At 45.2% G+C, this 24228-nt stretch overlaps 3 protein-coding genes across 8 annotated transcripts; 1 reads left to right on the top strand and 2 right to left on the bottom strand.

The window, feature by feature from the left end:
- Nucleotides 1–470: 470 nt before the first annotated feature.
- Nucleotides 471–6406, top strand: zgc:113279 (uncharacterized protein LOC553749 homolog). The gene is made up of 11 exons (XM_062473585.1): nucleotides 471–796; nucleotides 1159–1271; nucleotides 1398–1422; nucleotides 1696–1742; nucleotides 2032–3002; nucleotides 3575–3680; nucleotides 3859–4005; nucleotides 4509–4569; nucleotides 5110–5267; nucleotides 5524–5618; nucleotides 5858–6406. Exons 1-11 carry the CDS (start codon nucleotides 571–573, stop codon nucleotides 5862–5864), a joined length of 1956 nt encoding a protein of 651 aa, XP_062329569.1. The 5' UTR covers nucleotides 471–570; the 3' UTR covers nucleotides 5865–6406.
- A 4776-nt stretch (nucleotides 6407–11182) lies between these two features.
- ech1 (enoyl CoA hydratase 1, peroxisomal) lies at nucleotides 11183–14970 on the bottom strand. Of its 3 annotated transcripts, XM_062473289.1 has the most exons (11): nucleotides 14775–14970; nucleotides 14573–14671; nucleotides 13999–14164; nucleotides 13812–13900; nucleotides 13588–13712; nucleotides 13454–13502; nucleotides 13230–13294; nucleotides 13008–13078; nucleotides 12809–12880; nucleotides 12568–12718; nucleotides 11183–12457 (listed from the first exon to the last, which is right to left on the bottom strand). In XM_062473289.1, the coding sequence occupies exons 2-11, from the start codon at nucleotides 14607–14609 to the stop codon at nucleotides 12353–12355; spliced, it is 930 nt and encodes a 309-aa protein (XP_062329273.1). In that variant the 5' UTR covers nucleotides 14610–14671; nucleotides 14775–14970; the 3' UTR covers nucleotides 11183–12352. The 3 variants fall into 3 exon arrangements, with proteins under 3 accessions (XP_062329273.1, XP_062329274.1, XP_062329272.1); XM_062473290.1 differs by lacking the exon at nucleotides 14573–14671; XM_062473288.1 differs by having other exon boundaries at nucleotides 14573–14832.
- A 121-nt stretch (nucleotides 14971–15091) lies between these two features.
- Nucleotides 15092–24104, bottom strand: LOC134029497 (heterogeneous nuclear ribonucleoprotein L-like). 4 transcript variants are annotated; one of them, XM_062473614.1, is made up of 14 exons: nucleotides 23946–24104; nucleotides 22975–23093; nucleotides 22397–22634; nucleotides 22226–22311; nucleotides 21566–21662; nucleotides 21319–21391; nucleotides 18342–18374; nucleotides 17623–17691; nucleotides 17094–17356; nucleotides 16786–16907; nucleotides 16411–16612; nucleotides 16177–16234; nucleotides 15974–16096; nucleotides 15092–15577 (listed from the first exon to the last, which is right to left on the bottom strand). In XM_062473614.1, exons 1-14 carry the CDS (start codon nucleotides 24027–24029, stop codon nucleotides 15519–15521), a joined length of 1626 nt encoding a protein of 541 aa, XP_062329598.1. In that variant the 5' UTR covers nucleotides 24030–24104; the 3' UTR covers nucleotides 15092–15518. The 4 variants fall into 4 exon arrangements, with proteins under 4 accessions (XP_062329598.1, XP_062329600.1, XP_062329599.1 ...); XM_062473616.1 differs by having other exon boundaries at nucleotides 15986–16096; XM_062473615.1 differs by having other exon boundaries at nucleotides 15974–16094; nucleotides 16181–16234.
- Between the last annotated feature and the right edge of the window lie 124 nt (nucleotides 24105–24228).

Here is a 24228-nt window from a genome sequence, read left to right as displayed (position 1 = left end):
ACTTCAAGTATAATAGGCTTTATTTCAGTCCAACTCAGTAGGTCTCCATGAATTGTACACATACATAAATACATAAAATAAGTTTACATGCATACATAACCTTACACAGCATACCTAACAGTCTTTCTGATTTGTACAAAGCTTTACACATCAAATGTGATGAAGAATACGACCAGGATTCGCCCCCACACTCAGACCTGACAGTGAACTTGAGAGCACGATACACACAAGAGACTTAGATATGTGGAATGTTCAGGTGGCCCTGCTGGGATCGGCCTCCTAGCACAGGCCCCCTAGTAACCCTCAGGGAAGAAACATATCTTGCTGCCTCTTTGGGATCAAAATATGCTAGCCCTGACATGAAAAACAGGTGTGGTTAGAAGTCTAGCCTCAAGGCTCAATGTGCTTTGTTAACTCCCACTAGTTTACTGTACACTAGGTCCTACCTTCAACGTTCACAGTGTAGAACCCTGACAGGTGACATCGTGGTCTTTACAGTCCCTCTTCCATACAAAACGTTTTTTGTTTGTTTTTGATATTTTTCTTCACTGTTTTCGAAAATCTTTTCAAATGGGCGCATTGAGGGTCCGGTTTAAAAGTAAAAGACAGTCTGTGGACCATGGAGGCGTGGGAAGGGACGATGATAGGCTTGATGCGCCATCTGGGAGACACTACTCACGTGTGCCATCTGAATCCCCGCAGGAAGAGCCACACTCACCGAAGGCCGGTGAGACTCCATCAAGCCCGGATGTCCATACCTCCCGCTCTCACAGTGACGCTGGCAAACGGAGGGCAGGTCGGTCCCAATTGCTAATTTGCCAGCTACAGTTGAATGGGAAACTATCATATATGTACAAAACGTTTAGATCTTCATTGTCATGGATATCATTTTTTAGCTTCTGCATATGTTAGATAAAATTCTATAGAAGGCTATACATGCATAATTTACAGCTATTGAAAAAAGGTTTTAGGGCCAAAAGATACCCAAAGTATGTGTGTACATCAGTGTGCATGTTTACATATACTGCCTATGCATGCATGTATTCATGCTTGTACTGTGAGGTGTATAGGCATGCATGCGTGGATCCATTTTTGTTTAAGATATTGGCTCCAGTGTGTTCTCATGTGCCTCCCCCCCACCCCCACACATGTGCCCAGGGCTGAAGTCCTCCGAGCTGGATGCAGAGAAGAAGTACCTGGGAGTAAGAGTCAAGATGCCCGTCAAAGACATGCTTAGGACCATACGCCTGGCCAAGGGCTTGGACCCTCAGGTAGGAGACACGTAATCTCTCACATACACATTTCACACTCACTCACAGACTTACACACACATACACACTAACATTGCAGACTTGGGTAGAAGATACATCCCACTAATAATATGACTGTCTCCATAGGGGAGTCATGGAAAATCATCTAAAGGTGAGTAGACCTGATCCCAGACATGTTGCCAGGTTAGTGTTCATGCGACAGGGCACTAGCTCTACTGGTCTGCAGGTAAGACAGCCAGGAGGAAGTGAGGCTCAGTCCTTCTCTCCATCTAGACTCTAACTGCTGCTCAGGATGAGGGTTTGTTCACGTTCAACAAACATTGTTTATCTTCAGGGTTGGTTTGTCTTGTGAAAGCAAGGGCCTCTTATTTACACATCTTCAAAGAGAGATAGACTAGACTGAAAATGTTATTTCCTCCTACAGGAGAGAAGAAGCGTGTCAACACACAGGGAGAGCGCAGGGCCGGCAAGGTGAGTGGGATCCATACCCTGAGTGGGAGTGGGGAGTTCAGGGCTCTGTGAGGCAGGATCCTCTCAGGTCTGAAAGGACTGTTTTAACTGCTAGCTCCAGACATGTTGTGTTCTACTGCCCATACCCAGCACTGGCTTGGTCTTGTCCCTGTGTTTGTCCTGGGAGTGTGTGTGTGTGGAGCAATAGACAAACTTCCTTTTAAACTAATGCAACAGAGACTAGTTGTGAAGAGGATCCTGTTTGGCGGCAGAGAGTAAATACCCCCACCTTGCTTCCTGTGTCTTTCAGAAAAAAAAATCCATGAAGAGCCTGGAGGAGCTGGCCTTCATAGTTGAGGTGCTGGAAGAGGATCTGAAAAACTACAGCCCTCCAACCAAGCCTATTTTCCATGGCTACAGCCCTCTTTCCCCAGAGTACAGCCCACCTCCTCAGCCTCTCTCCCCTAGCTACAGCCCTCCAATCCAGCCTCTCTCCCATGGCTACAGCCCCCCTCCCCAGCCTCTCTCCCCTGGCTACAGCCCTCCTCCCCAGCCTCTCTCCCCTGGCTACAGCCCTCCTCCCCAGCCTCTCTCCCCTGGCTACAGCCCCCCTCCCCAGCCTCTCTCCCCTGGCTACAGCCCTCCTCCCCAGCCTCTCTCCCCTGGCTACAGCCCTCCTCCCCAGCCTCTCTCCCCTGGCTACAGCCCTCCTCCCCAGCCTCTCTCCCCTGGCTACAGCCCTCCTCCCCAGCCTCTCTCCCCTAGCTACAGCCCCCCTCCCCAGCCTCTCTCCCCTGGCTACAGCCCTCCTCCCCAGCCTCTCTCCCCTAGCTACAGCCCTCTCTCGCCAGAGTACAGCCCTCCTTCCCAACCTCTCTCTCCAGTGTACTCCCCTGACCCGAGTGAGAGCACCTGGAGCCCTGAGGCCCTGTTTAGCTACCATTTAAAGGACACTCAGCAGAGTGATCTGCCCCTAGACTACCCCTCTCTAGGCTTGCCCCTCTCCCGATCGCTCTCCACTGCCCTTAACCAGCTCAGCCCCCTGGGGGGTTACAACAGCAAGGGCTCTGATGACATGATATCAAGCCCTGGGTCATACATGTCCCACTCCCCCAGCCTCAGTGAGTACCAGGTCCCCTCTCCCCCCAGCACTACCCCAGATGTGGGGTACCAGGCCTGGAATGATACTGCATTCTTCTGGAACCAGCTGCAGCATGAAGGGAACCTGATCAGGGAGGTGTCCGACTCTCATCTCCTAGACACTGATGAGAATGGCCAGATGTAAGTATGGAAAACAAGGTGTATGTGTGTATATGCTGTGACAGTATCTGGTTCTTCCAGAGAACACATGGGGGTTCAGGGGGAAACATAAACATAATCTTAGGGAGAAACAAAAGTATTTGGTCTACTTCAATTATATACCTGGGTCCCTGAAGGGTACGTGTGTCTCTCTCACATGTGTACCACCAGGCCTGATAGAAGCAGTCGTGCTTGAACCCTGGTCTGTGCTAACTCACAGAGCTAAAGCCAAGAACCATCTCTGGCAACCCCAGGCAAACATGCTTCTCATAGCTCCTTTGTTGCCAACCCACCCCAGCTCACTTGAGAGAAAGATCATCAAATTGCAAATCTCCTTAATCAGCAATGCTACTCTGGCATCCTAACTGAAACCCTTCTGGGACAGCCGCATGGTAAAACACACTGTGCTATGTTCACACAGTACCAGGAGGACAACAGTGAAAACGTGAATAGTTACAAATACAAGTAGTGTGATTCTAGATTGGTGCATTGCTACTTCAAACAGTCGCAACCAGGTGGATGAGTGTGTGTCTCCCTACTGTGTCTCCCCGCAGAGCTCTTCACAAAGCTGCGACTGAGGGTCGCCGGGCGCTGGTATATGCTATTGCCAAGAGGATGGCCGCTCTCAACAGTCTGGACCTCAAAGACTCTGAAGGAAAGGTACTTCGAACAGACAGCACTTTCTATCCTAACAACTTTGTAGTTTGTTTTGTTACTCAGCACTTTGTTATGATATATAACTCCACCACAGAATGTTTTTATTTAGTATATAGGGTTATGGTTGTTAAGCTTTAATTGGCTAGTATGGCTGCCTAACCTTTGACCCCTCTCTGCCCAGTCTGCCCTTCACCTGGCAGCCCAGAATAACCAGCACATGATTGTGGAAGACCTGGTCCGGATGGGTGCTAATGCTAATGAGACAGACCGGTCTGGGAAAACCTGCATGCATCTCAGTGCAGAGAACGGTTACATTAGAGTTGTAGAGGTAGGTCAGATACACCAGAGTTCTAGTACTTCAATAATATCATACCTACTACCAAATCAATGTGACAGCCCCCACCAACCTGTTGATGAACTCCTTAGAGTCCCTCTGTCACATCAACTAGGTACAGTACTTCAGGTAGGATGTTAGCTGGGCCTCTTTACTTGTTCTGTAGAAGTCTGTGAGAAGAAAACTACTCCTCTTCTGAGCTAACCGGTTGTGCAAGTTGTAACAAGTTGTGCAATCTCACAGCCGTATTATGCGTTTTATGTTGAGCTTTTGTTGTGGCCTTTGTTAGACGTGTCCTGTACCTTGCAAGCAACCATGGGGATTCTGTGTTCACCTACCCTAAACCTAACATTGCCCCAACCCTAACCTTGCCCCTACCCTAACCCTACCCTTGCCCTACCAGCAACTCTGGAACTCCTGTATGTTTCCTTATAAACCTGTCTCACAAAAGTGAATCCCTCCAGTAAAAAAACATCATGCATTATTTTATGTTTCAGGTTCTGATGAAACTGATAAAGGAGGGATTCTATGTTGACCTTGAAGCCACTGATAAGTACGGTATGTAATGACCTTTCTAGTTTCTCAAAACTCTTATTAGACCAGTTAAGACCCCTTGAGTTTTCTCCTCCAGTGAGTTTTTCTGGGAGTTTTTCCCTGTCTTCCTTGAGGGTTTAGGTTGGTTGAGGGGCAGTTTTATGGGCGTATGTGAAGCCCTCTGTGACATTGCTTGTAAAAAGGGCTATACAAATACATTTTGATTTTATTTGAGTGAACTAACTGGAAGGGAAAAACAGGATTCACTGGCAAGTAGGTGTGTGATGTGGGTCTCATACCTCAGGCCTGACCGAGCAACTTTAGCAGCCTGTTCAGGCTTGAAATGACTGTACAGTTATACCCTCAGGCACCAGCTTGGTATTTGAAGACATACAGGTTGCTATAATTGTTTTGTTTTTTTGTCTCTGTGCGTGCATTGTGACGTGACATTAGTTTGTAATCCACTCCTGTGATAAATGTCTTTATTCTTATTCAGAAGATCTGAACGAGGATGTTACATGTGTGTGTGTGTGTGTTTGTGTGTGTGTGTGTGTGTGTGTGCAGGTCTGAATGTCCTTCAGTGTGCTGCTGTTTCTCTGAAGCTGACCGTGAGGGAGCTGGAGAGGAGCGCGTCCCCTGGCCGGACCAGACTCCAAACCCTTCGTAAGGAGCAGATCATGGAGACCCTGGAATACCTTCTACTGATGGACAACTACACCCTGGTCGGTCACCTAAGACACAGATATACTATAGTCTCAGATATACTATCGTCTCAAAAAGAAGAGGGTACTTCTTCATGTAGAACTAACTAACTCTTCATGTTGTGTACCAACTTCTTGGAAAGACATACAACTAATCTAGAAATGAAACTTGATTAACCAACATAATCAACTTGGCCAAACATATTTTGAAGTATAGCTGAAGGAAGCTCAGGGTTCAAAGGAAAGTAATCTCAGTGTGACTTGCTTTGTGTCTCAGGACCAGGGCTTTGGGGTGGACCCATTCCCCAGGGTTCCAGTATGGAGCCTTACAGACCCACCCAGAGAGGGGTCCCCAAGGCTAGCATGGACCAGGTGAGACACTGATGCAGTCGTTACACTGGACCTGTTATTTTTAACAACACAGTACATCACATTCAAATGGCCACATTTCTTTAAAACTATTTTTGTATACATATTAGGTCAAATGGTTCTTCTAGGTAACCTTTGCATTGAGAACCGTGGTTCTAGGCAACAGTGTGGAACATTAGGTGTGTTAACAACATGAATTGTGGTTCTAACAGCTGTGTGTTATCTGCTTCTCTGTTCTCCAGGGGGTGAGGATGTTCTAGAGCTGGGTGGTCCATGGCCACCACGTCTGTCTCTAGCAGAAGGATGTGTTCATCTGCCTCACAAGGCGTATGCAGACCTGACAGTAAATGTTTCTGAGTTATTACAAACTTGAACTTGTCTGAGAGAGGTTCTAGTGGTATGAGGGTCTTCATTTATTTCTAGCTGCTAGTTTGATGCATAGACCCTCTGTTAGATGCCGTCTCTCCAGGCAAGTCAAGTTTTTATGTCATGCATTCAGAGTTATTTTGTGCAAGGCTCAAAACAGGAGTGAACCACTCTCATTTTTTTGTGGCCTGTATTTAAAACTAGGATGCTCATTAGCTGGTTTCTGTGAAACTTACATTGTTTGTTACATTAAAGTAACAAGATATAAACGCAAGTCAAGCGAAGAGGTGATGGTGTTGGATATTTGTGTTGTTATTGGTGTTGACCCTTCACTGGTGCTCTTTTAAAGACACTGGTAAACCATGTGATATCCTGACAGTCCTGTCTACATTTTGCATAACATAGTGTAAGTGGTCAAATAAAGACATTTTAAGGGAAATAAATGTCACAACATAGTTTGTCTTATTTGTTATAGTTATGCATCTATAACTTCATTAACTAACTAGAATAACACTTTATGGTTGTAATGTTACTATCCCAAAATGTATGTCCACGTAAGTGGACATAAAATAATCGCCAGGTCTCAGGATATTGGACATGTTTGTTATATCACGTTTGTAAAATTACATATGTTTGTAATATCTTTTGTTACTTTGTGTTGATTTTCTTCAATATGAAAGGCAAAGACCAACTGCTACATATTATATCCTAATGAAAAAATGCGTAATTGTAAAACAAACAACAGTGTAAAATGTATTATGATGTGTTTATGTTTTGGACCTAAAATGATGACTCCACCTTACTTAGTTCCATGGTAACTGGGTTCCGTCTAGGGATTTCTGGGTCTTTTGTTCTCTGTTTGAGGATGTTGTCGTTGTCTCGTGGCTGGTAGGTAAAGTTTACCGTTCAGCAGAGATGAAAAAATAGCTTAACCTTGTCTTTCATTAGGATCTATGAATATATCAGTAGCCCTTACTAGTTGTAGATTAATGGTAACGTCAAAATATTTGTTATTAAGTTCTTGACTGTTGTGTATCAATTATAATATTTGCACATTCGTAGGTTAAAAGACAAATGTATCTGTAGGGGGTTCTATGTCTGATGTACATGCTGTTGGTATGTTTTTGTTACATTCCTAATGTAGTTGGTGTGTAGCGATACTATCAACCTTGTCCAATCTCGTTATCGCCACTGTGTAGTCACATGCCCTAGCAGTCCATGGCTGCACAGTATACCTATATCTGATGGTGGTGGGTTGGCTGTGTAAATGACAGTTTTGAATGTAGACTGAGATTCAACCCTAATAAAGCATAACACAGCTAGCAGTTGCATGAGTGGTTTGATGCTCCTCACTGTGTTCTCTTCATGACCCAGAATCATTCAGATAACCTGACCTCTGGGTCGCACACTCCTGGTGCATGAGATTCCTGGAAACAGGACCTCTCCTCTGGATCTCTCCTCTCTGGATCTCTGCCCTCTCAGCTCTGATCTCTCAAATATGGCTCTCTGCTCTCTTGAGTTCCGCTCTAGGAAGTCTTGATCTTGAGCTCAACGGTGCTTATCTGCCCCGAGAAAATAGATAGGATTCCAACACCCAACCACTTATATAAGCCATAAATCTAAGCTTTTGTTTCTGAGACAGATAGAACACAAATGCTCACAGATGTCACATGGTTATGTGTTGGCGTGTTGGATGCTTTCCAGCCGTGCTTTGATAATCCTGTCTCCATAAAGATTTGACCTGTGAAGTGTGAACACAAACTGTTGCTGTTAAGTCAGAAAGTATCTGATGCATGCATGATAGCCACAGGGGATTCAAGTAAACAAATGTGAAAGATCACACAACAATAACATCCATCAGTGTAGCTGTGAGGAGTAGGAAACTTTTGGGCCTATGTACAATGAATGTGTTTTAGGAAAAGTTTACAGTTGGTTAAGAAGCTTGATACAATGAATGTTGATTCAACTCCATTTGGTAGAGATGCCATTTGCAGTTTTATGACACCTAACTAGGAGATGTGAAGTCTAGAGACGGGAAGTCTGGATGACCTGGGAGAGTTCTTGTCACCTAGGGAGGAAGAGACAGTTGGTCTGGAGACAATGTGGATTCAACTGTATTGTTCTTAGGAGTTAACCAATAGAAGAGATTTGGTATAGCTGCATGTCTGTAGGATGGACCAATGACTTTTGAGAACTGTTGTATCTATAAAATGGTCTGTTGAAGAATGTTCTTGGGGGTTCAGGGCCATCAGCTGGGTAGTGCTGGTGGGCTGGATTCTCCCGGTTCCATTCTAGAATGCTAGATGGAGCTGTATGAAATTGTCTTGTGTTATTGTCTTATGTTTGTGTGTCGATGATGTTATGTTGATGATGTTATTATGTTTAAATCTACGTCAAATGAACATTAACTCTGTACTTCACCCGACTTCAGCCTAAACGATTGATTCTCTCAAAAACTTCCACGACAGAAACAGAGGCGGAATGTTAAAACTTGTTGATGCCACAGGCGTCCAAACAGTTAACAGTCTGTTTATGATTTGAAATATTTCAAAACCTGTCGTTTATTTCTTTCCCCTCAATTACACACTTCTGAAATGGCATGAGACAAAATTACCAAGGACTACAATTACCAGCTTAACAAAAGAGGATGAGTAGGTTTTGACATTTTGTTGCAGAAGCTCTGTCAGTTAGTGATGGGCATTCCGGCTCTTTTTCGTGAGCCGGCTCGTATGGCTCAGCTCACTAAAAAGAGCCGGCTCTTTTGGCTCTCCAACGGCTCTTTAAAAAATACACGTTTTAACTATGAATTTGACTATGATAGGTGTGAAAACAATTTGAATTAAATTATTAAATGAAATCATACTCGACCGTAACCACATATCTTTAAAAATGCATTGATTTGTCATGGCTCTCCTCCGAGTTTTGACTACTCTCTCTTGGCTCGGCCCTCCCTCATGCAGGATTGACAGGAACAGAATGTGAGGATGATCGTGTGCGCCTTTAAGCCTACAAGTATTTTTTTGTTGTTCTTTGAATCAGTAAATTATTTTAAATACAATTAAAATTAATTATTTCATAATCATTTAGTTTTTATAGGCTGTATTAATCTATTAAAAATAGTCGGCTCTTCAGATATGCGAGCCAGCTCCCGACGTTCACCTTCAAGAGCCGGCTCTTAGAGCCGGATCGTTCGCGAACGACCCATCACTACTGTCAGAGCCAGCCCCAGAGCATACCTGCGGCTAACCCTGTCTTTGTCGAAGCATGTCAGCGAGGGCCAACATTTCTACATTTCTTATATACATTTCTGACAACGTGCGTGGTTGCCTGGCGTCAGAGGTGTCAAGTAACTTAGTACCTTACTTAAGTAGACATTTTGGGTATCTATACTTTACTGAAGTAATAATTTTTCAGCCGACTCTCTACTTCTACTCCTTACATTTTCACGCAGTAATCTGTACTTTCTACTCCTTACATTTTAAAAATAGCCTCGTTACTCCAATTTCAGTTCGGCTTGTTTTCATTCCGGCTTGTCATCGTTCAAAAAAACACACACAAAAAAAACTATCCAGAAAAAACGCGCCATCTGGATAGAGTGAATTTGATTGTGGTTGGATGACAAGTATTTAAACATACCATTCCGACACCGGTTTATACGTGATCCATCACCTGCACATGACACAAAATCACGTCAAACTCGTCAAAGGAAATAGACGTATGTAGCCTACGAAGATGTCCGTGGCAGAGACTGAATTTTGACTTGTTGCAGCATTACAATAGGCATCTAGTCATCATATTTTCCGCTCCATAAAACACATGTTAATGCTTAGTAGTAGGCTACACATATATGGTTCTTTAATGTATTTGCATTGTACTAAAATGCGTTCATTTTCAATGGGCATAAACAGATGCAGCCCACATTTTTCAACATTTCAATATAACAAGTCATTATGACCTTTTGGGGGGGAGGTGGGGTCGTGCATTATAGACCCCTGTGCCTAAGCTTTCGTCCTTAATGGCCTTTTTCCCCTTACTACTTTTACTTTTATACTTTAAGTAGTTTTGACACCAGTACTTTTATACTTTTACTTAAGTAAAAAGCTTGAATTGATACTTCAACTTCTACAGAAGTATTTTTAAACCCTAGTATCTATACTTCTACTTGAGTAATGAATGTGAATACTTTTGACACCTCTGCCTGGCGTAGCGTAGCACATTTATATTTTTATATCAATATATTGGGGGGGACATTTTGACCAGATTTGAATATTGGGGGGGGGGGGGGGGGTGTCCCCCAATATACATTATGATTACGGCCTTGGGTAGTAAAACCCTTATAATATGCTCATAAACATCAAAACTAAGACTTTCTAACTTACCAAGGCCTTATGACCTGTAAACTAACACTCATTACAAGCATCGGGATCTAAAGCGTCACCTCATTTTGGAGTTGCATGTGAGTTGTATAAACACAGCATGTATAGGTAATAATTTATTATGAACACAAAAAATTGCACAAGGCCAAGAGATGACACCTGCTACACACTCTCATGGCGTGCTACAGACAACATTGGCGTGACTCACAAAGGGTGATTAAGAGTTTAGTCATACGTTTCTATGAAATTCCACTTTGGTTGGAGCAGGTGTAGATGTTATCAGCTGTGTTTCACATGTGAACACGTATAAATATGAAGCACAGATAAATATATCTTTCACCTGCCCTGCTCACAGGATTCATATTGAAAACTGGAATTTAATATAAACTTAACAGTCTTCCTCCTCCATCAGTATTGCCTGCAACACTCCCTGAGGGACAAATCTCTCAAGTAGATGAAAGGACACAGCTAGCGAGGAGCAAAAGAGACTGACAGCTAGGCTATTAGGCGAGAGAGACATGTTCCAGAAGAGGTAAGTCAGATGCGAGAGGGAACCCAAGACAGAGAATATAGACAGGTAACTGGGGAGATAAGCACCACAGGAGACGAAAGGAGACAGACAGGTGGAAAATAGGGGTTGAGTGGGTCATTGAAAGGAGTATGAAGACTCACATGAGAACAGACAGAGAGAGCAGTGGCCTCCCGTGAGTACACATTCATGAACAAAGTTCTGAGAGTGACTGGAACTCGAAGGGATCAATGGCATATCAGTTCAAACTGGTCTGCCTGTTCTTTCAGATCAAAGTGATTAACGTGAAACAGATAACGTTTTAAAATGTGTATTTCAAAAAAGGTTACTCAAATCTGTCCTGCAAGCCTGTATGGATCATGTTTGTGAGTCAGTTGCTGGTTTTCTGATACTGATACAACCTCTAGTGGTGGACACGGGAAGTGTCCTTTCCCAGTCCTTGCTCCTCATCTTTGGGGACAGACAATGTTCAGCTGTCTCAGAGTCCTATCTAGTGGTGACAGATGACATGACAGGACTGCACACCAGTTTGTCAGGATATGGGAGATGTTTGAGGGAGTCCAGTGAGGTGAGTTCTTCAGAGTGGTATGTTACTTCAGGGCAGTCATTTATATTTAGTCATTTAGCAGACGCTCTTATCCAGAGCGACTTACAGTAAGTACAGGGACATTCCCCCGAGGCAAGTAGGGTGAAGTGCCTTGCCCAGGTGCACAACGTCATGGACACGGCCGGAATCGAACCGGCAACCTTCTGTTTGGTAGCCCGATTCCCTAACCACTCAGCCATCTGACCCCCCGCCCCCAAGTCATGGTTCTGACCATTGCAGAGGCTTTGGGTGCCTGATCTGAAAGCCTGCTTAACCTCATTGCTATTTTGAGAAAATACAACTGAGGCTCAACTTATTGAAAAAGTGTGCAACATCTTCATTCTTGACTCTTTTCAACACTTTATTTGATCAAACAATCATGATCAGGCTTGATTAGAGACCAGACCCTGCCAGAGTTGGAGACAAAGCGATGGCTCCTTCAACTCTCAACCGACATATTTCGTTTTGGTTTCTCTGATGAACATGAAAGGCATTGGCACAAAACGCGTTCCTGGTATCCCAATTCTATCCACTTGTATTTAAAAGGCATGGCAGTAGTTGACATTTTTAGGATTGACTTAATAGCACTAACTCAATGCTTCAGGGAATCTGTATAACCAGGATGCAGGGACCCGGCAAAAAACCCATCTATCCCATCTCTGGGCCCTGTTCAACACATTCTCAGTTAGTGAACTCCAGGAGACAGTGAGCTATAGTAGAACAGTTAATCCCTCCCTCCATCTCTCCCCTTTCCACTCAATGCCTTGTAAACAAAGGGGTAGGCCAGTCCCTCTTAGACCCCTTTATTAACGTAGAAATCTCCCCTCCTCCCCAGCAGGCTGAGTTGGGCCAGGCTGAATTGAGCCAGGCCCAGGTGGTCTCACAGCTTGGAGAAAGCCACTTCCTTGGGGCTCTTCTTCTCCATGGAAGCCTGAGCGGACTTCATCACGTCCTGGGTCTGCAGCATGCTCATGTTCCAAGTAGCCTGCAGACAGACAGACAGACATGATCAAATGAGCCTAATCTGTCTAGGATTCTAACCCTCCATGAGACCAGCAATCACCAGACCATCTGAGAGCACTGCTAGAGTCTCACCATGTAGTCCAGTCCTTCAGCCACGCTGTGGTCCCTGGAGTAGATCAGGTTGACCTTGGTACCCTGCACTGCCACGGGGCTGCGTCCGGCAATCTCCCCCGCCAACTCCAGAGCCGCCACCATCATGGCCTCCTTATCGTCAAACACACGGCTATATGTGGCGGCGGGGGGATGACAAACATAATAATCATGAATTACAAACTCACAGGCACACAAACAGACACACTCCTAGTCTGCCCACCTGACCAGCCCGCTGCTCTTGGCCTCGTCAGCATACATCTTCCTGGCAGTCAGAGCCAGCTCATTCACAAGGCTGCAGGAGCAACAAACTGTTATTTCATCATTTAATCACATTTACAGCAGGTAAATAACCTTGTAAACCAGCATTGGGTTATTTCTAGTAATATTGCTCTAGTATGATCATGTGAGTCTCTCTTTACCTGCGGCTGCCGATGACCTTGGGAAGTCTCTGCAGAGTTCCCACGTCTGCTGCCAGGCCAATATCCACTTCCTGGAGGAAGACAGGACCAATCATATGTGATTGGTCGGTGGTTCTGACAATGAAGTGAAGGAAATAACATTTCTCTATGTTGAACTGTGGACCTTAAACAAAGTGTTTTATCAAAGTTATCCAGTTAGTACGCTATTCAAGCCAATCCTACCTTAACCTGGAACCATGCATCCTGAGTGCACAGACGGATGTCACACGCTGTGATCAGATCCACACCTGGCAAACACATCAACATAGACATCCCCCACGTACACACACACTTGGTCAACAAACACCGCAGATCAATATGAATGACCGGACAATATCGAAATACATTTGAGGAAACTATTGTTCTAGATAAGATGGAATAGTGAACCCCCCGTCCCACCAGCTGACCTCCTCCTATACATGCGCTGTGCACTGCCACCACCACTGGCTTCGGACACTGCAAGAATAAAGGTGGGTGGATGGGTGGACCAATAAACAATACACATTTGTCTCTCTGATTGCATACATTTTTTTCCACAGACCTTCTCAATGACGCTGAATGTCTCCTGGTACTTGGTGATGATGCGTCTCATGTTCCACGAAGTTCGGGCCATGTCGTCTCCCTCTGGTTGAAGTATATCACTGGCCATGTCCATCAGGTCGATGCCTGCTCACACACACAGACACACACAATCTACGTCCAATAGGGATATATGGTTGACAAGGAGTCCAATACAAAAGACTTTCATCCAACCATCTGACTCACCGGAAGTGAACATCTTGCCTGCTCCCGAGACAACCACCACTCTGCAATCTGGGTCTGCAGCGATCTGAGAGAAACAGTCCACCATCTCGCTGGGAGGACGGCAGAGAAGATGGAGGGTTTATAGGATCGACTCTGTGTCCCACCTCTATAATACATGGCCCATGGATGGTCGGGCATAATGACCTACCTCCAGAAGGCACGGTTCATGGCGTTGCGTTTCTCGGGGCGGTGCAGCTCGACGTGTGTGACGGCCGTGGCTGGGTGGCTGATTGAGAGGGTGGTGAAGGGGGCGGTGGGACCTCCGGAAGACATGGCTCTCATGGCTCTGATACCTGGTAGCCACACACTGCTGTCTGTGGAGAGGGAATGAAAGAGAGAATAAGGTATGGAGAGAGGGAAGGAAATATGAAACAACTTTGCGAATGAGCGAGGGGTAGAGAGAAATAAATAGGTAATGAGATACTGACAACAGAAAGGCAGAACAGAAAGGCAGAACAAAGACAGAAAGCAAAAACAAATACAATGGAACATGTATGCAAAAATCTGGACTCAGATCAGAGTGAACGGGCTTGACAGGCTTGACAGTTTTAACCTCTCACCTAGAAAACTGACTAGCTAGTAAAAGGAGCTAGCTAACTAGCCACTCTAATTGCCCTATCGTTACAACAGTGAACATAAGCATTTAATTCATTCTAAACAATGCTGTATGTCGTTCCAGCTAGCATTGAAAATACGTGCGTGTGTTTATCATACAAACTTACTTTTCGTTAGAGCTGTTCTGGCAATTAATGACAACATTGCCCTTCACTTAGTTCTCAGTGCTATAGTGCTACCTTTCCAAAAGCTAGGACAAACCCGTCCTAACAAGTTGAAAAACAAGGCAAATGAAAAATTAACTATCAATTTTATCCGCAATTTACTTTATTTGATTTCTGTTGTAAATCTTAATTTGTTGTGGCTTACTATCGGCAGATCTTACGAAATAGCCCTTCACGCACTCAGTGTACCTATTCTGTGCAGAATGTAAGGACGGTGTACTTGAAGGCTCAAATACATTCGTTCGTGCAGAAGCGTCGCAAAGCCCTGTGTTGCCTACGGGACAATCTCTAGTGGTCTACTCTATACGATTGCAGTGCAGACTTTAAACATGACTTTCATTGTTTTTTTCAAATCTGAATGTTCTTATCTCATCACAAAAATAAGACCGCTTATACGATCTTGATATGGAAATTGCCTAATTGGTTCATTTTAGCAATACTAAGCCGTGTAAAACCAGTAACTGGAGAAAGCAAGCTTTTATTCAAATTGGTTTTAATTTTTCTTACAACAAAAGAAGCACTCTCCCTCCTCAACATATGGACATGGACATGTTTGTGTACGCAGGTGCAGTACTGAGCAGACAGCAATAATAAAAAATAAAACAAAATAAGCAACGATTCAACATGGGAGCTATCGTAAAATTTTCAAAACAACATTACAAAAAGCATGTTCTTATTCATCCGCCAGGCATAAAAATTGTTTATCCACAACATTTATCACATTTAATCCATCTTTTATGATGTTAATAATACCAAAGAATAAGGACAGGAGGGCATGACTGCAGACACACAAACTCCCTACAACTAACAGTCTGGAAAGAACACAATGTGAAATGGAGCTGTAGGGATATAGGTTAGAACGATCTCCATGGCGATGGCCAGAATGGGCTCAGTTTGTGTGCTGCGCAGTTGAGAAGCACAGCTTGAGGGTGTAGGGGTAAGGACCAGCTGAGGGGAGACAGACAGAAAGTGTTAGGCACAAAATAGGTTTAACTGATCAGTACATTAATTTCTACGTCTAGGCCAGGGGTGTTCAATCCTGGTCCTCAAGAGCCCCTGTCCTGCATGTTTTAGATGTTTCCCTGCTCCAGCACACCTGATTCAAAAGAATGGTCATTACCCGGCTTCCACAGAGCTTGATAACAACCCATTCATTTGAATCAGGTGTGCTGGAGCAAGGAAACATCTAAAACATGCAGGACAGGGGCTCTCGAGGACCAGGATTGAACACCCCAGGTCTAGGCTTTTACACTGCTGAGCTGTGAGTCTGTAACATGGCTGATGTGTAGACTGTTGCAAGGCTGATACGGGCCCAGCGGAATGGGCAAAAAGAAAGGGACTAACGTGAGGACGTACTGGAGTTTTTCATCTGGTAGTGGTTCATCATGGACAGGGCCTCCATGGCATCGTTGATGGACTCCCACTCTAGCAAGCCTGAAGAGCTGCGCTCGCTGGTCGCTGCCCCCCCTGGTCCACCAAACACAAGCATTAGAACATGGGTACACCAGCATATAGATACAATTATACCGAAGAAAACTATGTCACACCCTTTCCTGTGAACAATTTGATGTTGATGGGGCTCTTGACACCCAGTTCTTCACAGATCTAGAAAAGAAAAAAGCGCCCCAGCTGGTTAGACACGAGTGGAACAAGCAAAGCAGACTGCAATCTACACCAAATTACATTTCAACAACAAAAATGCTACGATATAGCAAAACAATACAAACTAGCATGCGAATATTCCATGTGACTTTTTGAAAAGGACCCTCTTGGGCACCCACCTGAGAGAAGACCTCGACGGAGGCGTCAGGCTGGGCGTTAAAGAAGTGCAGCACGTTGCTGGGGTGCTGGATGCGGTTCTTGGCAGCCTGCTCGGGGGAGGTGAAGCGGTTGTTACGGGAACCATGGAAATCTTTGAAACTGGTGGAACCGTCTTCCAGCTCGTAGGACTGTCCTGGCATGATCGCCTGCTGCTTGGACACACTGGAGAGGAGAGGCAGGTGGATTAGGGAACATCAGGAACAAACTAAAACATTGTGATACACATAGCAACTTGACAAAAAATAATCTAATGAGTGAAAGTAAATGAGTGAAGAAACCAGGTGAGCGAGACAGAGGCGTCTAGAGCCATGTCTAGCTACAGTGGGCATCCTCACCAGACGTTCAGCTTCTGTCCAAACAGGAAGTTGTTGTTGAGGTGGGTGATGGCACGGTCAACGGCATAGCAGTCTCCCATCTCCACCATGGCGGCTCCAGGTTTGCTCTTCATGAACTTCACCTGGTGGTTGTGGGGGCAGGGGTTAGCGAAGTGTCACCAGATATTAAGGGTACTCATACTAACGTTTATTAAACTGGCCACTCAACTGTCCAAATGGAGCGCTTATATCCTACTCTTCAGGAAGACATGACAACTCCAAAGTATCAAAGACTGCTACTGAAGGCACGCCTACACATTCAAACTCACCCTCTCGACATTGCCATAGAGACAGAAGACATTGAAGACCCTGTCTGCATTCATCTTGAGAGCCTCCAGGCCGTACACCATGACGACAGGGGAGTCTGCGTGGGCACTGTACTCGCCAGGGGGCGGGGGAGGGGGTCCATAGCCTGGGGCACCGTAGCCGCCGCGCCCACCACGCCCTCTCATTGGTGGGCCCATACGGCGTCCCTCGTGGGGCGGTGGGCCGTAGCTCTCGTCGTATCCGTACCCGTACCCACCCTGTCCACCTGCACGAATAGGAGACATGACCGTGACAGAGGTCAACTAAAGGGATTTTGCTGGCCATGGTCACGTTAGACTGGCACACAGCATGCAAAAAATTTTATGAGGAACTGACTACAGAGTTTGACTACACAGCACCACTTATCTGCCACTGTGGGGAAATCCAATCTCCTTACAGAATTGTGTCGGTCCCATTATATCATTTAAAGAAAATGGCTGACTGAGGGGGTACAGCTCAGTAGTGTGGTCCCCAGGAGCCTGAGAGGCTTACCGTACTCTGGAGGGTGGTCTCCCAGCAGAGCAGGCTGTCTCTGCCGCTTGTTGGGGTTGGCATTCACATCTGAGGAGAAGTAAGGCACAGGGAGAGAAGTAGGAAGAGGATATGGAGAAAGAAAGTGATAGATGTGAAGGGACAGACCGTTGATTTGCCAGTTCAGAGACAGTATAGATGGATTCATAGTGAAAACAACCAACCAGCCAATCTAAAAGAGCACTTTTAACCATAAGCGTCAAGTTCTGCCAGACTAACGCAAAAACTTAAATGCCAAATGTTCCTTATTCCTCAGCTAGGGTATTGTGACATTGACCCCTCTGTGACAAATACAGATTACATCAGAACGTCCACACCAGGAATCACTTGCTTAAACATGTTCATTCATGCGATCAGAGTAGGGAGCGATACTTGGCACTGATTGCTGCAGCAATACCCAAAAACCAAACCAATAGTTCTACAACAGGCAACATCTATGCTAAATGTGCTACCATTTAAGAACTGGAATAAAATATGTTATCAAACTAAACAGTCCTGATGTTAGGCTACAACCAACATGCCAAATGCTTTAGCCCTAGAATGACTCGAACAAAAAGACAACAGCTTGGTTAATATTGGTTTCAAATAAATGGCCAAGAAACAGGGCATGGGATTTGAATTGGTGGTGTGTGAAAGGGGTGGAGGGATATGATACCTAACTAATGGTTTTGCACACACACCTGAATTGCTCCCATTTCCATCAGCCTCAGCATCTGTACAGGTACACATATAATAGAGTCAAACTCAGGTAAATCCACCTCCACAACACACTGGCAACACATCAAATCAGGACAACGCTATCAAAACACTGCTTAGTCCACATCAGGACAGGGTCAGGGCTTGCTTACTGCAACACCTGATGTACTAACGACAGTAATGTCTTAACATCTCAGGCCAGATTGCATTCAAGCAATAAACCATTTTTAAAAGGGGTAGTTTACACAAAATGCATATCAACACCCTGCCCTTAAATAAAGAGCACAACTACCCCACTACTAATACCCAAGTGGCAAACGTTCATTTGCATTTCGAGTAAACTGTACTTTTAAAACACAAGCTTTATTAATTTAGGTAATTGGACATTGGAAAATGATATACACAGTTTGGCACATATGCACCCCCCAGCACCCATACACCAAGTCAACCTGGAGCTTCAGGTATTTGGTACAATCCTGGCAACAGACATGAGTAAAAACCAGAGGACAAACAAATGCAGGACAACATTGTAGGCTCCATTTGCAGAGTCTTGGCAGCAAAAAAAGAACCCGCCCACAAAAGAAAATAAAGTGATTAGGGTCTAAAATGGAGTCACTTGAAAATCATGTGGTGAGGAGAATCTTGAGTGTTGCAGGTGTTGTGCTGCTACTGTTTCCCAGACAGGGGGAGCAGATTACTTACAGCATAGGCACAACATTGGCAGTAACTTGGAACCTCTCCTATCTCTCCATCCATGTTTGTTTCATCCATCCATCCACTCACTCCCATCCTCTTGGGGGTGGGGGTGGGGGGGGCACAAGAGCACCGTTTTCACCTTTGGGACTTCCTTGAATCCTTTATCAAGCAGTAATTGCCCCAGTTGCTCCATCCTCCGAGCGGCTTATCCTGCTTACCATTGGACGACCACTGGGTATAATTCCCAGATTGGGGAGGCAGGGTCCTCTCTAGGCGTAAATTGCCACACCTGCATCACATGGAAGGTGTTACACAGGTGCTAACAGGATGCCAACATCTCACAATGGAGCTGTATTCAGAAAGGGGTGAGCTAGACAGGAAAGTATGTAGTCAGAACAGGAAGGAGGAGAGAATAGAGGTATAAGAAAACACCCGAGTCCATGATGTGGTGCATAGGTAGGTATCTGTGGGTCAGAGTAGGCCTGCCTGAATGTGCCTGCATACTTGGGGGGCGTGTTGTCAGCAGTGTCGTCTTCATCAGCTTTTATAGGCTGCGGCCTGACCAATGGAATCAGTGGAATCATCGACATCAGAGGAGTGGAGTGACGGATTCTGGGTGATGTAGTTGTGAAGTAAAGTGTCCCATTGATGTGTTGATAAACACCTGGAACAAAAGTGTGAGATGGCCCATACCATCCCCCCACAGTCCTGAAACAGGCCGGTTGAGAGACGGCCAGGACAGGCCATGGGTGCTGAACGACTGGTTGACATAATCAGTATGGTTGATCAGTTGTGGTGTTTTGCTCTGCTCCGTCTGTCACTAAGTGAGCCTGTTTTTGTCTGCCTCCGAATCGACCGCACAGACAAGGGTTCCATGTCATCAGTGGTTTACGGTGGCGGTGATGACGCAGGTGTGGGTTGTTGGGTGGAGGAGGAAGAGGAGCAGTGTTTCAATGTGTCTGGCATCTGACTTGGTCACAAAAACTGGGAGTGGGGCAGGAAGGGGAGGGAACCGGGCGGTTGAGAGGTACAAACAACCCCGAATCCCCCCCCACCCCAGCCAGAATGAACAATGTGTTGTACTGTGGGAGGTACAGCGTGTCTTCTTGGATCTGTAGATTATGTTGCTGAGGTTGAAATGACGAGACTGGGGTGGTGGAGAGGCATGGGGGGTATCAGTCAGTTGTACGACTGTTGAAGGAGTGTCTCTGGTCTCAACATCTTGTTGCAGTCTACCTCTTGGCTCAATGTCGGAGAGGGTGCGTGGATGGACTGTGCAGTGTTCCTCAGTTCACTAAAGAGACTGGATGTGTCCTTAGAAGTAGTATTGATTTAGTCAACAATGTGTCTGACTCTTCCCCAAGAGAGCATGGAAATGTGTTGTTGTTCCCCTGGGCAGGGAGAGGGAGATGAGCTGGAGATGTGAAGGACAGCCCTGACCACCTGGACAGCAGGTGTGGTAGGAGCAGCTGGATGTTGGGAGGCAGCGGAGGATTCAGAAGTGACTGGTGCATAACAAAAAGGAACTAAGTACCTGCTTTAAGACTGACTATGAATACAGAGTAGCCGGCCTAAAAAGTATGTCCAAGGAATCAGGAAGCAGCAAAATAAAAAGCTGCTGCTGGGCGTCACAGCAAACTATGAGGGCATAGCTTACGTCTGTTTGTGTTACATGGGTGGAATGCCAGGGATATTTGGCAGAAGTTCAATCATGATGCGGAACTTACTAGGAAAACCTAGTCTTCTTATGAAATGGTAGAAGCTAACTTAGACCAATGCGGTTCATCTCATTCTAGAAAAATAACTAGACTAGAATTCCAGACAGGAAGATAACATGCTATATTCTGATATGCATAGTGCATCTATTCTCCCTTCGGTTTCCTGCTGCAGACAATGTCGGCATGTTTTTGGACTGGTCAGATTAAGCAGCTCATAAAGCTGTCCGTCCACGATTCCAGCTGCTCTTAGCATACTTGCTGTTTGTCAGTACAACCCCTCAAATGCCTCAGTCATAACACCACTGAGACAAGACTCAACATCCCCTGGCTGAACCTTCCATTTCCCAGCTCCCAGCTTGTAACAGTGCTAGCCCAAATAGTATAGCCAATCCATTACAAGCCATATGTAAGACACAGAATTGAGTGTCCAGCCTTGAGTACCATCTATGCTGAGTGGTGCTATTCTGGAAGCTCTACCCTCCCCTCCCCCAGTGGCACTAAGGGTGCTGGGTAGTGACAAAAAAGACCACTTGGACAGGTGTGTTACCTTGGGCGCCCAGGTTGGGGTTGGTATAGTCCCATGTGTCCTGGTCGTTCTTGAAGACATTAAGGCGCGTCGGCTAATGGCAAGAAATAAATACAAAAATGATGACACCCTTACAGTATTACAACACCTGGCCTGCTATCTTGTCTGTCGAGTACAACAGGGTCGTAAATGTTATAGAACTTGTTGTAAATAGCCTGTCTGTACAGGTAGCTGTTTATTAGTGTGTGGAGGGGTTGTATGTGCTCACCTTGGCATATTCAATCTTTAGGGTGCAGCAGCCAGAGTAGATGTCGGCTCCGTTGAGGGAAGCTTTGGCTCGCTGTGCACTCTGCACAGAGTCAAACGTGGATCGAGGGAATCAAGGAACCGACAAGACAAGAGGGAGCAAGGCCACGGGCTAGGGCATGTTTCATACAGCTACTGAACACTAGTTCCTTTAAAACACACTTATTACCTGTGTTTGTGATATATATATATATATATATATCCACACTAAAAACAATAACATTCCCAGACTCAACACAACTGAAGTATGTTGAGACCTTGTTAGCTTCGCTAAGGAATCCTGAGGTTGTATAAAAAGAGGTGGAGTCGAGGTAAGCTAAACCATCTAAAACCAGGGAGAGCATTGCATTGAAAGCCAACGTTCCTACATTATGCTGCCATCACTATCTTTTATACAGGTAGAATCAAATTACATTTCTCTTTCGATCCCCCACGTCCAATCTCCCCCCCCTTTTATTAAGGCAATGCCTATAGTCCAGACATTCAAAAACATTAGCAGGCAGTTTATTAGGAAGTTTAGATAGGACACTGGGGGAGAGTCAAATAGGAGCAGGAACAAATAATTCCAATGGACCTGCACTTGTTACAAATGGCCATAACCATGGAGTTTTAAAAAGGATATTCAACCATGGCCTGGACACCGTTCTTCCTGAAGATGACGATCCTTTGGACAGGGCCACAATTGTTGCAGATGGTATAGAGGACATCCTGAAAAACACATTATAGACATGCATTTTTACAAATCATACGAGACAATAATTCACACACTGTGGGGATCCGACTATGCCGTTACCGTGGTGACTGGATAGATGGGGTTCATAATGGTGAGCAGGAGGACGTTGTTGACGCTGCGGGCGTCATCCGGGTCTCCAGGCCGAGAGATCTTCTGGCTGGTGGAGTAGTTGATGAAGGCCGGGTGTCCAGCAATGTACACCTGGTTGTCGTTAGCGTAGGTGACGGCAGTGGACGAGCCATTCATGTCCTCGTACTCCACCAGGGCTTGACGCTTCTTGGGCATCACCACCACGTAGCTGAGAAGAGAAGCGGGTGCTGTTAACACTGCAAAGCTCAGACAACACTGGTAAAAATAACACTGCCAGGCTTAAAGTACTTAATCTAACCACATGGAAGGACATTTTAGGTGGATTCACACATTAAAAAGACTGCAACCAAAGTTAAAAAAAAGAATGCGTTGAAGTCACAGGGTCAGGTCAGTTCCTCTGACAACACACACATTCCTTTACACATGACGCATTCCTACAGACAAATAAAGCAGCATTGTATTTCCCGTTAGACCAACTATGATGCATGCCATATTTCAAAACAAATCACTGTCAGCAAGTTAGTTACCATCGACCTGTAGTTGCTCACCTGATTGGGCCAAATTCTTGCAGGGCCTCCACAAGGTCCGCTTCTGTGATACCATCAACCAGCCCCCTCACGTGCACCACCACGGAAGGAAGGGTCTTGTGTGGGTCATCATAGCCCTCCTGCAAACATGAGAAATTTAATTACAACTTAAATCTACTTATCATTTTACGAAAGCGTTGGTCAATACCGCCGTACAGACTACCAATCACCGGCTCGTATGGCATCGTTTTAAAGAAAGCCAACTTCTAGAATGCCGTGAATGTACTCTAAATATTGCGCTTTAGCTAGAATTATAACAAACTACTACGGTTACGCACAAAGAGATGTTTCGAAACAATGAGGACATAAGCGTACAATGAACCCCGAGGCCGAAACCGGTGGGGGATGGGTTGTTCAACACAATTTGAATAAAGTCAATCTGGAATTCCTAAAATGGTTAAGGTCATGTATAGTTTTATCGTCGTAACTAGTCAACACAGTACGGGACAATAAATATACTTCGCCGTTCATTGCGTCGACTTCTTTCCCGTCTTGTACGCCGATAACGTTTCAACAAAGCGGTACGGTAGCTAGCTCACGCTTGCTGGTGAGCTAACATTCAGTCCATATGGCGTGGCCTGAATTGCACCCCATTCATTCAAATCAATAATCTGCTTTAGTAACCACGAATAGACTTCCGAGGGAAAACTATCACGGTCTCACTTGCATTAGTACACAAGAGAAAATCGAAAGCAGGTCCAAAAACGCATACTCAGTCAAATGCTTTTTCGATGTTTTGGCAGCTCGCGTGGATACGAAGCAAGCTTCTGCTAGCTGGCCGACAGCTAGCTACAGATAGCTACGAAATCCATGAACCATCGCGTTATGTCTATGACGAGTTTGATTGTTTTTTTAAATGCAAAAAGTTAAAATATAGCTTGTGAATGCAGCCTGATATATTATTCGTGTAGGGACATTTAGTCATCACTTACTGTGGCCATTCCGTCGTTGTCGGTTTTTTGTCTTTTCGTTGCCCTACCGCCTTCGCTGTAATAACGGCCCGTCTGCGTAGCCATGTTGTCCCAGTTAAAAAGGTTGATAGTGGTGACGGAGCGAAATGGACGGAAAAGTGAAGAAAACGACACTCCAATGGACACGCCTCATACAGTCACAGCGTGCTCCAATTGGCTTTACGTCAATTTCAAAATCATCTCAATCGTGACCCAATGGCAATGCTTAGTATAGATTCAGGCGTTTCATGATTGGAAAAGGATA

Source organism: Osmerus eperlanus, chromosome 11 (assembly GCF_963692335.1).
Source record: "Osmerus eperlanus chromosome 11, fOsmEpe2.1, whole genome shotgun sequence".
Taxonomy (NCBI): Eukaryota; Metazoa; Chordata; class Actinopteri; order Osmeriformes; family Osmeridae; genus Osmerus; species Osmerus eperlanus.
Note: the sequence above shows the minus strand (reverse complement) of the source record. Positions and strands in the feature narration are given on the sequence as shown.